At 43.4% G+C, this 15,607-nt stretch overlaps 1 protein-coding gene and 1 long non-coding RNA gene across 3 annotated transcripts in view; one reads left to right on the plus strand and one right to left on the minus strand.

The window, feature by feature from the left end:
• The window catches only part of LOC115151050 (SRSF protein kinase 1), a 53,863-nt gene that overhangs the window by 15,058 nt on the left and 23,198 nt on the right, over positions 1 to 15,607 (plus strand). Inside the window, exons 1-3 of one of the 2 annotated variants that reach the window (XM_029694985.1) lie at positions 2,197 to 2,267; positions 11,981 to 12,102; positions 12,894 to 13,002. In XM_029694985.1, the coding sequence (XP_029550845.1) occupies positions 2,245 to 2,267; positions 11,981 to 12,102; positions 12,894 to 13,002 (254 nt within the window). In that variant the 5' untranslated portion in view covers positions 2,197 to 2,244. Of the gene's footprint in view, positions 1 to 2,196; positions 2,268 to 11,980; positions 12,103 to 12,893; positions 13,003 to 15,607 lie in introns of those variants that run through there. The other variant, XM_029694984.1, reaches the window with a different exon arrangement.
• On the minus strand, positions 799 to 2,287 carry LOC115151052 (uncharacterized). Its single transcript, XR_003867202.1, has 2 exons — positions 1,814 to 2,287; positions 799 to 1,368 (listed from the first exon to the last, which is right to left on the minus strand). It is a non-coding gene; the product is annotated as an uncharacterized LOC115151052 (long non-coding RNA).

The following is a 15,607-nucleotide window of genomic DNA, read 5'->3' on the forward strand; positions in this document are numbered from 1 at the left end:
AGGAAACCTGGCTCCATCCCTACGGTGAAGCATGGTGTTGGCGACATCATGCTGTTGGGATGTTTTTCAGCAGCAGGTAATGAAAGACTAGTCAGGATCGAGGGAAAGATGAACGGAGCAAAGTACAGAGAGATGCTTGATGAAAACCTTCTCCAGAGTGCTCAGGACCTCAGACTGGGGCAAAGGTTCACCTTCCAACAGGACAGCGAGCCAAGGCAACGCAGGAGTGGCTTCAGAACAAGTCTCTTGCCTAGCCAGACTCCGTACTTAAAAGTTTTTTAACGTCTCTGGAGAGACCTGAGAATGGCTGTGCAGCTCCCCATCCAACCTGACAGAGCTTGAGAGACTGCAGAGAATGGGATAAACTCTCCAAATACAGGTGTGCCAAGCTTGTTGCGTCATACCCAAGATGAATAGAGGCTGTAAATCGCTGCCAAAGGTGCTTCAACAAAGTACAGAGTAAAGGATCCGAATACTTATGTAAATGTGGTATTTCATTTATTTAAAAAAAGAAAGAAATGTCTGTGCTAAATGGAGTTCGAGACGTCAGGAAATCATATGAATAGACCCCAATAACGTTATAGTCTATTATTCAGAGGGGTTAGGTTAAACACGGAATACACATTTCAGTTGAAGGCATTGTTGTACAACTGACTAGGTAACCCCCTTTTCCTATCTTATTATGAGGGTTTTGAAATATGAGGTGTTTTAAATCCCATTTGACTACCTGCCTTTTTAGCTTGGCCTTCAATCAATGAGGACTTTGCTTTATGTTATTTGATTAATCTCTTCTTTTTGTTTTTTTTAATGAAATGTCACATTTTACGTAAGTGTTTTTTTTTGTTAAACGCACTTAAAACAAAGTTTGAATCGATGACACGACGAGTCGTATGAATGTGAACTACAAGGTTATAGACCTGTTCTGGAATAGAGTGCCTGTGTATTGCTTTTATCATGACTTCTCAGTGCAGAGTTTTTAACTGATCATTAAAGATGTTAGGGGGTGTTATGTGTAGATCAGTGACACAATCTCAATCGAATCCGTTTTTAAATCCAGGCTGTAACAGAACACGATGTGTAAAAAGAGGTACTTTCTGAAGGCACTTTACATCCACGACAATATATGAAAAGAGTCGTTTCCTTGATTGCATTTGACAGTGTGTTGTGCCCTTATAGCCATTCCATTACGCGTGAATCAATCTGGTCTTTTCTTTACGCTTCGGGTCCACAGTCCGCACACAGCTTCATACCTTTGTGCGATTTGTAGTCCGTCACCGTCTCCGGTTTCTTTTCTTTGTTGGTCACAGCCGATGGCAACAGTGGGATGCATGGTGCTGAGGTGTTGCTCAAGTCATTGCTAACAGCCATCTGAGTGAAATAAAGATATTACGGTCAAACACCATTTTTGTTTAGCCTAGGTTCTTGGAGACTATGCTGTACATGTTTTGAGGTGACAGGACAGTGTTCAGTGTGTGCAGATTTACCCCTGGCTCCATAGTAACAGTAATAAGTGGGAAACATTGAGAGCGACACGGTAACGTAGAGTAATGGGCTGAGTAATTTATGAATTAACTCTCTTTCACTTTACATAAAGAGAGGGAGATGCACACGGACACAGAGGCAGACAGCCACGTTGTGCAGCGTTGCTAAGAGTAGTGAACACAAAGAGAGTGAATATGGCACAGGTGCAGATTGTGATGCATTGTAATGATAATGAGAGAAGGAAGCGGAGGGAGGGAAAGAGAAGAAAGACTGGATGAGAGGGGGGGAGGTTGTTTTGGTCTGAGGTGGAGGAAGTGTAAGCATTCTTCACCTGCAATGCAGTGCTGGGCTGAGTCGGCCAATCGTAGCCGAGCAGAGAGGGGAGGAGGTTGGGCCAGGCGCTGACGACAGCCAAGGAGAGTTCTCGGTCACAGAGAGGGTGAGAGTGAATGAGCGGGGGAGAGAGGGTGGGAGAGAGGGGCAGTAACAGCAGTGTCTAGCTCCTTTGCCTGAGACTGCAGCGAGACTGGGGCTCACAGATTTCCCCTCTTCATTCTTATCCTCCTGTCCTTCTCTGCACTGCTCTCTCCCGCTCTCTTCCTCCCTTTGTACTTTTCCCCTCTGTTTTCTGGACTCTGTTCATCTCCACGCTGATCCCATCTCCTCCTCCTCCTTCACTCATCTCCTCATCCTGTCGTATTGTGGTGTATGGAGTGAGGATCTCCGGTCCCGCCTGCACCCATCCTCTCTACACCTCCCTCCATGGGCATCCGAGCATCCTGCAGGTAAGAGCAGGGGGAGAGGAGGTGCGTGTGTGTGTGTGTCTCAGGATCTCTGCACTTGCATGTCCTTGGAAGTACCCCTGATATGTGCGCCTGCCTGCGTGTGTGTGTGAGCTGTAACAGCTGGACTTTGTCCTCTGCAGTGGTCCTGAGGATTTGAGGAAGCAGAAAAGACACTTCAGTGATATTTAGGGAGAAGAGTCTGACTGAAAACACTGGTCTTTCTGCCTAACTGAGAATTCAACAGTGGTCAGGGAGGTCTGCGAGTCTTTTCTGTCTCTGATGTTTGACCCTGGTCAGGGTATTAAAGGTTAGATTCGCAAAGTAGTGACCGAAGGAGAAGAGGGTTAATAGAGAAAGGAAGTGTGTGTGTGTGTGTGTGTGTGTGTGTGTGTGTGTCAGGACGTGACATTAACTTTATTTAGCCACGTGTCCTTTGGACAAGTAGGACAGATTTTGATTTACTTGTCAAAGAAATATATAAAATGCTCTAACACCATTTTACATCATTGTATAATATAATGCATTACTATTTGCATTACTATTTTTTTACTATAGAAAATCTGAGAAAATGTAGGCTACACTCTGCCTATTAGCTTCTTTGCAAAAACCAAATACTTTGTCTTTATAAAATGAATGAATAGAATTGGCATAATAAAGCAATCCCCATTAAAAAATTGGTCAGTTTAAGATAGAAATATTGCCCTTCCGCACCTGTGGTGAAAGGTGAGGAGTTAGAGCGGTGTTTGACAGACCATAAGACCAAAATCGTTTGTAGCGTCCGACCGATTTGGCCTGCAAACGTTTGACCCCTCTATGGAAAGGCGATTCTCACGAACACGTTTATGTCTGTTGTTTTGCTCTAGGAAGTATATATGGAAACTGTTTAGTGACACAAATAAGCGGTTAAATACTTTTGTGTGTGTGGACAACCCTTCAAATTAGTGGATTTGTCTATTTCAGCCACACCCGTTGCTGACCTGTATATAAAGTCGAACACACCGCCATGCAATCTCCATAGACGAACATTGGCAGTAGAATGGCCATACTGAAGAGCTCACAGAAAGGGGACCGCTGAAGCGTGTAGGGCGTAAAAATCATCTGTCCTCTGCAACGCTCACACTGCCTCTGGAAGCAACGTCAGCACAAGAACTGTTCATCTGGAGCTTCATGAAATGGGTTTCCTTGACCAAGCCGGCCCACACAAGCCTGAGATCACCATGCGCAATGCCAAGCATCGGCCGGAGTGGTGTAAAGCTCACCGCCCTTGATCTCTGGAGCAGTGGAAACGCCTTCTCTGGAGTGATGAATTACGCTTCACCATATGGCGGTCCGACGGACAAATCTGGGTTTGGTGGATTCCAGGTGAACGCTACCGGACTCGGTGTGTAGTGCCAACTGTAAAGTTTGGTGGACGAGGAATAATGGTCTGGGGCTGTTTTTCATGGTTTGGGCTAGGCCCTTTAATTCCAGTGAAGGGAAATCTTAACGCTAAAGCATACAATGACGTTCTAGATTATCATGCGTTTTCAACTTTGTGCAACCGTTTGGGGAAGGCCCTTTCCTGTTTCAGCATGACAATGCCCCCGCGCACAAAGCGAGGTCCATACAGAAATGGTTTGTCGAGATCGGTGGGGTAGAACTTGACTGGCCTGCACAGAGCCCTGACCTCAACCCCATTGAACACCTTTGGGATTCATTGAAACGCGGACTGCGAGCCAGGCCTAATCGCCCAACATCATTGCCGACTTCACTAATGCTCTCGTGGCTAATGCTGTGGGGACTTGCTTCCAATGTTCCAACATCTAGTGGAAAGCCTTCCCAGAAGAGTGGAGGCTGTTATAGCAGCAAAGGAGGGACCTACTCCATATTAATGCCCATGATTTTGGAATGTTCGATGAGCAGGTGTCCACATACCTTTGGTCATATAGGGTAAGTTTCCTGATCTTTCTTATCTCTCAGATATAGGACAGACACTTCAGAACAAACTTCCTTTTTTTGGGGGGGGGGTGACAACTATCTGTTGTACCATGTAGTGACTCTGTTATTCAATGTGTTTGTATGGGCTAATAGCAGTAAGGCCAAATACAATTTTCCATCAATTAATATAGATTTTAAAATAAAAAATAAAATGTATTTGATACTTCAAGGGGTCTTTTTAAAATGTCAAATCAAATAGGTAAATGATCCTCTGTATGACCTTAAAACAATTCCATATAGCTTAGTAGAAACCCCTCTCCCGGCTTAGACAGGGCTTTGGCTGTAATGGGTTAAAGTCTGGCTACATTTTCTGGTTACTGCCTCATGTCAGCATCGGTTTGAACACGAGGCTGTAGCCAATATGCATATCACCTATAATTTGACCTGTTGGCTTTTTATTTATGTTGATGAAAAATAGATTTGAATATTGTTCCAATGTTGGCCTCTTCTGATCGAAGTCATTGATATTGTGATGACATTTTTTGTAATATATATTTCTTGTCCATTCAGACAACTTAAATCTATATTCTTCTTGTCTGATTTTTATTTATTTATATATATAATTTTTTTTTTTTTTTTACTTGTCTCGGACAAGAGGGCAAACATTAATGTCGAGCCGTGTGTGTGTGTGTGTGTGTACATGTGTGTCAGGAATGAATGAAACAGCAGCTGTGACGTTGGTTGCTCATCAATGGAGACGAGAAAATGTCGGTGACATCGTCGACACGTCCTTCCCTTTCATAATTGTCTGGCACCCTCTCTCTCGCTCCACCTCATTCTCCGCCCCTCTCTCCCCACCAGGGTTGTGAACTTTTAAACGACACGGGGGATCGTTAACGTTGAGACAATCCCTAACTAAATGTCATTTTTTTACCAAATTAAAATCTGTGTAGTTATCACAAAACTACCACTAAAAGGAACTGATCATCATCATCATAAAGGGAACATTTTCATTTTCGTTAGGCATTTTAACGCAACAACACTGACGTTAGTAGGAGGAGATGTGCATCTTTGAAATGATTTGCCGTGGATATAAAGCGCTCCGCGTTAACAGTTGTGAGACGGGAAGCGACTGCAGCCAAGTCCTCTATGGCAATATTTTGATAAGTTAAACGAGGTGGTGGTTAAATAAATGCACACCTTGTAAGGTGGATTTAATTTCCAGTGACTATGAGAATGTTGCTTGTTTATTCCTGGTTTGTTGTGGAGGATGATGGAGCCCTGTAGCCTACAGCTGTTGTGGATGAAGACCTTTCTCTGTTCATCTTTCCTTGATTCCTTGTATCCTCTTCACTTCCTTTTCAAAACGCTATGAGATGGGAATCAAGGAACGGATGAATTTGTAGTCCCTGAGGTTCAGAATAGTGTCGCTATAGTTGATCCCAGTCAGCTGACATGGGTTGGTGTGTGTGTGTGTGTGTTGGTGTGTGTGTGTGTGTGTGTGTGTGTGCGCGCTCGAAGAAGGAAACGGGGAGAGAGCAAGTCAATACTAATTTAGATCCAAAATCCAGTTTTCCTCAGTGGACTTCCAGTGTTGAACAGAAAAACACCAGACAGTGTCTTAGTCTAAAAAAAATGGGACGTGCTGCTCTGTTTTTCACCCTCTGATTTCCCCATGGCAAACATCAGCCTCTCAAGCTGACTGGAGAACTTGCACACACGCTGTGGCGTAGATATAAAATGAATTATAGTTCTATGGGCTGAGGTCCCATGCGTCTGAAGGCGGAAGTACACTACACAATTTTTGCCCAGTCTACAGGCTCTAACCAGAGAACTAATCACATTTTAACTATTCAGTCAAGCCAAATCGTATTGAACGTGTAACCATATAGTAAATGCAGCTGGTGGCACAATCAGGTCAGAATCATGCTATATTTTTCTGGGCAGGTTTGCACGTGTAGTCGGGAAATCATTAGGTTTCTTTCCCTTCCAAGACGATTCGATACGTCTAGATACAGTGCATTTGGAAAGTATTCAGACCCATTGACTTTTTCCACATTTGTTGCGTTACAGCCTTATTCTAAAATGTATTAAATATATTTTTTCCCCACATCAATCTACACACAATAATCCATAATGACAAAGAGAAAACGGGTTTAAACATAAATAAATCACATTTTATTTGTCACATGCGCCAACAAAATGCTTGCTTACAAGCCCTTAACCAACCATGCGGTTTTAATACCTTATTTACTTAAGTATTCAGACCCTGCGCTATGAGAATCGAAATTGAGTTCAGGTGCATCCTGTTCCCATTGATCATCCTTGATGTTTTGTACAACTTTGAGTCCACCTGTGGTAAATTCAATTGATTGGACATGATTTGGAAAAGCACACAGCTGTCTATATAAGGTCCACATCAGAGCAAAAACCAAGCCATGAGGTTGAAGGAATTGTCCATAGAGCTCCAAGAAAGGATTGTGTCGAGTCACAGTTCTGGGGAAGTGTACCAAAAAATGTCTGCAGCATTGAAGGTTCCCAAGAACACAGTGGCCTCCATTCTTAAATGGAAGAAGTTTTGAACCACCAAGACTCTTCCTAGAGCTGGCCGCCCGGCCAAACTGAGCAATCAGTGGAGAAGGGCCTTGGTCAGAGAGGAGACCAAGAACCTGATGGTCACTCTGACAGAGCTCCAGAGTTCTTCTGTGGAGATGGGAGAACCTTCCGGAAGGACAACCATCTCTGCAGCACTCCAACAATCAGGCCTTTATGGTAGAGTGGCCAAACGGAAGCCACTCCCCAGTAAAAGGCACTTGACGGCCTGCTTGGAGTTCGCCAAAAGGCACTTAAAGGACTCAGACCATGAGAAACAAGATTCTCTGCACTGATGAAATGAAGATTGAACTCTTTGGCCTGAATGCAAAGCGTCACATCTGGAGGAAACCATCCCTACAGTGAAGCATGGTGGTGGCAGCATCCTGCTGTGGGGTTGTTTTTCAGCGGCAGCGACTGGGAGTCTAGTCAGGATCGAGGGGAAAGATGAACGGCGCAAGTACAGAGAGATCCTTGATGAAAACCTGCTCCAGAGTATTCAGAACCTCCAGACTGGGGAAAAAGTTCACCTTCCAACAGGACAACGACTCGAAGCACAAAGCCAAGACAACGCAGGAGTGGCTTTGGGACAAGTCTCAATGTCTTTGAGTGGCCTAGCCAGACCCTGGACTTGAACCCGTTCGAATATCTCTGGAGAGACCTGAAAATAACTGCACAGAGTTGCTCCCTATCCAACCTGACGGAACTTGAGAGGATCTGCAGAGAGGATCTACAGAGAAGAATGGGAGAATCTCCCCAAATTCAGGTGTGCCGAGCTTGTAGCGTCATACCTAAGAAGAGTCGAGGCTGTAATTGCTGCCAAAGGTGCTTCAACAAAGGACTAAGTAAAGGGTATGAGTACTTATGTTAATGTTATTTCCTTTTCTTCTTTTTTTTTTATACATTTGACCAAAATTTATAAAAACCTGTTTTTGCTTTGTCATTGTGATATTCTGTATGGATTGATCAATTTTAGAACAAGGCTGTAAAGTAATAAAATGTGGAAAAAGTTACTTTTCACTGACAATCCCAACTCAACAATAATCTGTCCAAAACTGCGTGCGCTGCCTTTCCTTCCAACTATAGGCAATGCGATTTTAAAACAAGCCACAACTTTTTGGCCTTCAAGAGGTGACCATTGCATCCAACATTGTAATAGCACCTCGGTTGGTCAAGATGGTCAACCCCGCCTATTTTCCTGTTGTATTCCATTACAAGCTATTCCATTACAATAAAAGTTCCTAAGAAGTTTAAAAACTCCAAAACCTCGCTCTCTCGCCAATGAACTCTTGCTTTCTTGCCTGACAAACTAACTACAGAGTTTGCCAATGTTAGCTGATTAGTTAAGAAGCTGGGACAGTTTCCAAATGAATTGCATCGGTCGAAACATGACAAAACAAGCAACTTGTTAGCTGGCTATGTAAACAAATATCCAACTCATCATGAAATGTATTTATAAAGCCCTTCTTACATCAGCTGATATCTCAAAGTGCTGTACAGAAACCCAGCCTAAAACCCCAAACAGCAAGCAATGCAGGTGTGGAAGCACGGTGGCTATGAGCTCCACTGCACGGGCATCTACCCTACACAGCTAAGCTGTAAAATAATGTGAAAACGAGGCAATGTATAGCCTATGCATTTCTGCACATAGCAAACATGACAAACCATAATTTATGCCAAACAGATAAACACAAATTACTCTAGTCTTGATTTCAGTGGTTAGAAGTCCAAGATGACACCATACTGGATGGCCGCTGTTTTGCAAGCTCCGACCCAACATTGCTATTTTGTTGTTTATTTCACTCTATTTTCACAATATATCCGTTGTTTCTTTTGAACATCAGATCGGCAGTTACTTACCCGAATTCCGGCTTTTACTTCTCCTCATCTTCCCTGGGCTCTAATTCTGACCAATTCTGACCGATTTTTGGGGGGCTGGCCAAGCGGAAATGCCGACGTTACAGAGGCAAGCGATGGGGATAATGATGAGATTAATGCGAAGGGAAAACTGGCCACCTCTTCCCTCCATTCTACTGGCTAATGTACAGTCACTTGATAATAAGAGGAATGACCTCCGATCCAGGATTTGCTACCAACGGGGGGGACTGCAATATTCTTTGCTTTTCAGAAACATTGCTCTCGGACAAGATACCCCCCACGGCTATCCAACTAGATGGGTGGACAGTACAATGGAGTCATGGAAATTAAAGGGGGGGGGGGGGTGTTTGCCTCTTCATCTACAACAACCGGTGTGCTAATTCTGTTATTCTGTCTTGGAATGCCTGATGGTCAAATGTCGACCCTTCTATCTCCCGAGGGAGTTTTCAACTGTTATTGTGACTGCTGTATACTTTTTACCTCAGGACAATGAAAATAGCAAGCTGGAGCTTAACAAATTGTACAAGGCTATAAACAAGCAGGAAACCCTACATGCGGAGGCTGCTTTTCCGGTTGCACACGATTTTAAGACACATGATGCCCAACTTCAATCAACACGTCTCCAACGCCACTAAGGGCGATAAAGTCCTAGACCACTGCTATTCTACCCTCAAGCATTCATACAAGACCTTCCCTCGTCCGCCATTTGGCAAATCAGACCATGACTACGTACTCATGCTTCCTGTTTACAAGCAGAAGCTGAAACAGGAAGTACCCGCAATTTTCTATGTTGAGAAATGGTCACCAGAATCAGAGGGTATTACAGGACTGCTTTGCTAGCTCTGATTTAGAATATGTTTAGACTCCACCAATAACATTGACGAGCTAACCACCTCCGTCAGCGGCTTCATTATAAAATGCATCGGCGATGTGGTACCCACGGTGTGGGTTCACTGTTTCCCCAATCAAAAGCTCTGGATTAACACAGAGGTTGGCGCTAAACTGAAGAGCAGGGCTCCCACTCACAGAGCTATCGTAGACAACCCTCGTGCTACGGCCCGAAGACAGGAATAAGTACAAGAATGCCCGCTATGACCATCGCAGTTCCTGTATACAGTATGCTTACTTACTTTATTATGCATTTCATTTTCCTTATTTCTCTTTTCTTTCTTTTTTTGTAATACATTGTTATTGATTATTGCATTGTTGGGTTTTGAGTTTGCAAGAATGGCATTTCACTGTACTTGTGCATGTGACATTAAAACTTGAGACTTGTCTGTATGGCTAGCTAGTGAAAGTGACAGCTGAAGTTGACGCTTCGTGAGCGCGGCCCAAATTTACCGCTACTCACAACTGTTTGGGTCGTTAACATATGAATTAACTCGGTAGGAACAAGACAAAACAACTAGTTAGTTGACTATATACAGCTAAAAACCAACTACTTCCATGAGACAGAGAGCAATCATTTTGAGCTCCACTGCTGATGTGCTTGCCTGTACCAACCAAGTTATCGTGACAGGACTTGATAATCTGAGAGCAATTCCCCAAGTTTTACAGCATCAAACATCGACAACACCAAACATAGAGAACCAGTCAAAAGTTTGGACACACCTACTCATTCAAGGGTTTTTCTTTTAATTTTACAATTTTCTAGTAGTGTAGTAATCGTGTTGTAACCAAAAAAGTGTTAAACAAATCGAAATATATTTTAGATTCTTCAAACTAGTGACTCTTTGCCTTGATGACAGCTTTGCACACTCTTGCGTTCTCTCAACCAGCTTCACCTGGAAGGCTTTTCCAACGGTCTTGACGGAGTTTCCACATATGCTGAGCACTTGTTGGCTGCTTTTCCTTCACTCTGCGGTCCAACTCATCCCAAACCGTTTCAATTGGGTTGAGGTCGGGTGATTGTGGAGGCCAGGTCATTTGATGCAGCACTCTCCTTCCTGGTCAAATAGCCCTTACACAGCCTGGAGGTGTGTTGGGTCAATGTCCTGTTGAAAAACAAATGATAGTCCCAATAAGCTCAAACTCGATAGGTGGCATGTCGCTGCAGAATACTGTGGTAGCCATGCTGGTTAAGTATGCCTTGAATTGTAAATAAATTACTGACAGTGTCTCCAGCAAAGCACTATCACACCACCACCTCCATGCTTCATGGTGGGAACCACACACGTGGAGATCATCCGTTTACCTACTCTGCGTCTCACAAATACACGGCGTCTGGAACCAAAAATCTCCAATTTGGACTCATCAGACCAAATGACAGATTTCCACAGATCTAATGCCCATTGTTCGTGTTTATTGGCCAAGCAAGTCATTTCTTCTTATTGGTGTTCTTCAGTAGTGGTTTCTTTGCAACAATTCGACCATGAAGGCCTGATTCACGCAGTCTCCTCTGAACAGTTGATGTTGAGATGTTTCTGTTACTTGAACTCTGAAGCATTTATTTGGGCTGCAATTTCTGAGGCTGGTAACTCTAATGAATTTATCCTCTGCAGCAGAGGTAACTCTGGGTCTTCCTTTCCTGTGGAGGTCCTCATGAGAGCCAGCGTCATCATAGCGCTTGATGGTTTTTGCGACTGCACTTGAAGAAACTTTCAAAGTTCTTGAAATTGACTGACCTTCATGTCTTAAAGTAGTGATGGACTGTTGTTTCTCTTTGCTTATTTGAGCTGTTCTTGCCATAATATGGACTTGGTCTTTTACCAAATAGGGCTGTCTTCTGTATACCACCCCTACCTTGTCACAACACAACTGATTGGCTCAAACGCATTAAGAAGAAAATAAATTGTGCAAAGCTGTCAAGGCAAAGGGTGGCTACTTTGAAGAATCTCAAATATAAATTATTTTGATTTATCACTTTTTTTGGTTACTTCATTAATCCATGTGTGTTATTTCAATGTAGAAAATAGTAAACATTTTAGAAAATCCCTGGAATGAGTAGGTGTCTCCAAACTTTAGACTGGTACTGTATATGGGCCCTGGTCAAAAGATGTTTACTATAAAGGAAATAGGGTGCCATTTGGGATGCAGACACAGATTCCTCAATATCACTTTGGCCTATTGCCATTGAGGCCGATTTGATTGAATGTAAAAAGGCATCACAGCTGTCGATGGGGTACTATTTAGAGGCCTGACCTCCCAGCTTCAGGGAGCACCAAAGGGACATATAAGTATGTCAAACATTTTCCGACCTTAAAAGTAGAATCATTTCAAGATGAAACCACGTCCCATGACATCGGTTGTGTAGATCCAGCAGCTGTAAGCCTCAATCCCAAGTTAACGGAAAAGGCTAATTTACAATAACCCTTCTCTCTCTCCAGACCAGACCCTGCGCCGCGGGGAGGTGCGTCCAAGCAGAATGACTCTCCTATCCCCGACCAGGATGAGGAGATACTGGGCTCTGATGACGAGGAGCAGGAGGATCCCAACGACTACTGTAGAGGTATGATACACACACTCTTGTACAGCTAACCTTGTGGAGGATACACAATTCAGTCCCATTCAAAATCCTATTTTCCCTAACCTGTACGCTTACCCTAACCTTAACCCAAAAACCTAACCATAACCTTAAACTAACCCTAGCTCCTATCCCTAACCCTTAAACTAATTCTAACATTAACCCCCTAAAAATAGCATTTGACCTCGTGGGGACTAACAATCTATCAATCAAATGTGTTTATGAAGCCCTTTTTACATCAGCCGATGTGACAAAGTGCTATACAGAAACCCAGCCTAAAACCCCAAACAGCAAGCAATGCAGATGTAGAAGCATGGTGGCGAGGAAAAACTCCCAAGAAAGGCAGGAACCCGGGAAGAAACCTAGAGAGGAACCAGGCTCTGAGGGGTGGCCAGTCCTCTTCTGGCTGTGCCGGGTGGAGATTATAACAGAACATGGCCAAGATGCTCAAACATTCGTAGATGACCAGCAGGGTCAAATAATAATAATCACAGTGGTTGTCGAGGGTGTAACAGGTCAGCACATCAGGAGTAGAAGTCAGTTGGCTTTTCATACCCAATCATTCAGAGTTAGAGACAGCAGGTGCGGTAGAGGGAGAGAGAGAGCGAGAGAGTCGAAAACAGCAGGTCCCGGACAAGGTAGTATATCCGGTGAACAGGTCAGTGTTCCCAGTTGGTGAAATTTTTGTTTACTATTCTTGTGGGGACTTCTGGTTATAGTTAAAAATGTCCATACACACAATCACACACACCAACTACCATATGTTACTATTGCAGGAGGTTACCACCATGTGAAGATAGGAGACCTGTTCAATGGGAGATACCATGTGATCAGGAAGCTGGGCTGGGGACACTTCTCCACTGTATGGCTGGCCTGGGACATACAGTAAGTGTTGACGTACAGTATCTATAATATCTGTCTGACATACAGTGGACCCTTTGGAATTACCTGGATTTCTGCATAAATTGAACATGAATTTTGATCTGAGCTTCATCTAAGTCACAACAATAGACGTCTGCTTAAACTAATAACACACAAACAATTATACGTTTGTTTGTCAATGTTTGTCTATGGAGATTGCATGGCTGTGTGCTCGATTTTATGTACGTATCAGTAACGGGTGTGGCTGAAATAGCAGAATCCAGTAATTTGAAGGGGTGTCCACATACTTTTGTGTATATACAGTTGAAGTCGGAAGTTTACATACACCTTAGCCAAATACATTTAAACTCAGTTTTTCACAATTCCTGACATTTAATCCTAGTTAAAGTTCCCTGTCTTAGGTCAGTTAGGATCACCACTTTATTTTAAGAATGTGAAATATCAGAATAATAGTAGAGTGATTTATTTCAGCTTTTATTTCTTTCATCACATTCCCAGTGGGTCACAAGTTTACATATATTCAATTAGTATTTGGTAGCATTGCCTTTAAATTGTTTAACTTGGGTCAAACGTTTTGGGTAGCCTTCCACAAGCTTCCCGCAGTAAGTTGGGTGAATTTTGGCCCATTCCTCCTGACAGTGCTGGTGTAACTGAGTCAGGTTTGTAGGCCTCCTTGCTCGGCACATGCTTTTTAAGTTCCTTGACTTTGTTGTCTTGAAGCCATTTTGCCACAACTTTGGAAGCATGCTTGGGATCATTGTCCATTTGAAGACCCATTTGCACGCACCAAAGCTTTAACTTCCTGACTGATGTCTTGAGATGTTGCTTCAATATATCCCCATAATTTTCCTCCCTCATGATGCCATCTATTTTGTGAAGTAAACCAGTCCATCCTGCAGCAAAGCATCCCCACAACATGATGCTGCCACCCCCGTGCTTCACGGTTGGGATGGTGTTCTTCGGCTTGCAAGCATCCCCCTTTTTCCTCCAAACATAACAATGGTCATTATGGCCAAACAGTTCTATTTTTGTTTCATCAGACCAGAGAACATTTCTCAAAAAAGTATGATCTTTGTCCCCATGTGCAGTTGCAAACCGTAGTCTGGCTTTTTTATGGCGGTTTTTGAGCAGTGGCTTCTTCCTTGCTGAGTGCCCTTTCAGGTTATGTCGATATAGGACTCGTTTTACTGTGGATATAGATACTTTTGTACCTGTTTCCTCCAGCATCTTCACAAGGTCCTTTGCTGTTGTTCTGGGATTGATTTTTACTTTTTGCACAAAAGTACGTTCATCTCAAGGAGACAGAACGTGTCTTCTTCCTGAGCGGTATGATGGCTGCGTGGTCCCATGGTGTTTATACTTGCGTACTATTGTTTGTACAGATGAACGAGGTACCTTCAGGCATTTGGAAATTTCTCCCAAGGATGAACCAGACTTGTGGAGGTCTACAACTTTTTTCTGAGGTCTTGGCTGATTTCTTTTGATTTTTCCCATGATGTCAAGCAACGATGCACTGAGTTTGAAGGTAGGCCTTGAAATACATCCACAGCTACACCTCCAATTGACTCAAATGATGTCAATTAGCCTAACAGAAGCATCTAATATTATGTTAGTAGGTGCCATGCGCACAGGTTTGAGTGTGTCAAGAACTGCAAAGCTGTTGGGTTTTTCACGCTCAACAGTTTCCCATGTGTATCAAAAATGATCCACTACCCAAAGGACATCCAGCCAACTTGACACGCCTGTGGGATGCATTGGAGTCAACATGGACCAGCATCCCTGTGGAACGCTTTCGACAAAAGGGGTGCAACTCAATATTACAGACCTGCCAACATGCACACATTTTGCGTGCATGTTCGAGATCAGAGGTAAAAGTATGCAGAAATGAATAGGGCCTGACTTTTTTTCGTGTGTATATACACTGCTCAAAAAAATAAAGGGAACACTTAATTAAACAACACAATGTAACTCCAAGTCAATCACACTTCTGTGATATCAAACTGTCCACTTAGGAAGCAACACTGATTGACAATAAATTTCACATGCTGTTGTGCAAATGGAATAGACAACAGGTGGAAATTATAGGCAATTAGCAAGACACCCCCAATAAAGGAGTGGTTCTGCAGGTGGTGACCACAGACCACTTCTCAGTTCCTATGCTTCCAGGCCAGTACATCAGGAGACGTGGAGGAGGCCGTAGGAGGGCAACAACCCAGCAGCAGGACCGCTACCTCCGCCTTTGTGCAAGGAGGAGCACTGCCAGAGCCCTGCAAAATGACCTCCAGCAGGCCACAAATGTGCATGTGTCTGCTCAAAGAACTCCAATGGGCACTTTTACTTTGGCTGAAACACCAGACTATTCTAGCGGACAGCGTTCAGATTCCCTTTGCGGTAGCCTACTTAAGCTTTGTGTAGCCAGTTTGCGGTCTGTCGACGCGATCATTTTGTTTTTATGTTTTAAATGATTTTGCTTTTAGTGTTGATTTAGGAACCGTTTCTAAAAAGCCAATACTTGTGAGCTGGCCCTCGTGATTGGCCCTGTTTTTGAGAGGCGACAAGCGTTCTTCTACTATAGAGACTAAAGTTGGGGTTCATGTGCTAAGAAAAA

Source organism: Salmo trutta, chromosome 16 (genome assembly GCF_901001165.1).
Source record: "Salmo trutta chromosome 16, fSalTru1.1, whole genome shotgun sequence".
Classification (NCBI taxonomy): Eukaryota; Metazoa; Chordata; class Actinopteri; order Salmoniformes; family Salmonidae; genus Salmo; species Salmo trutta.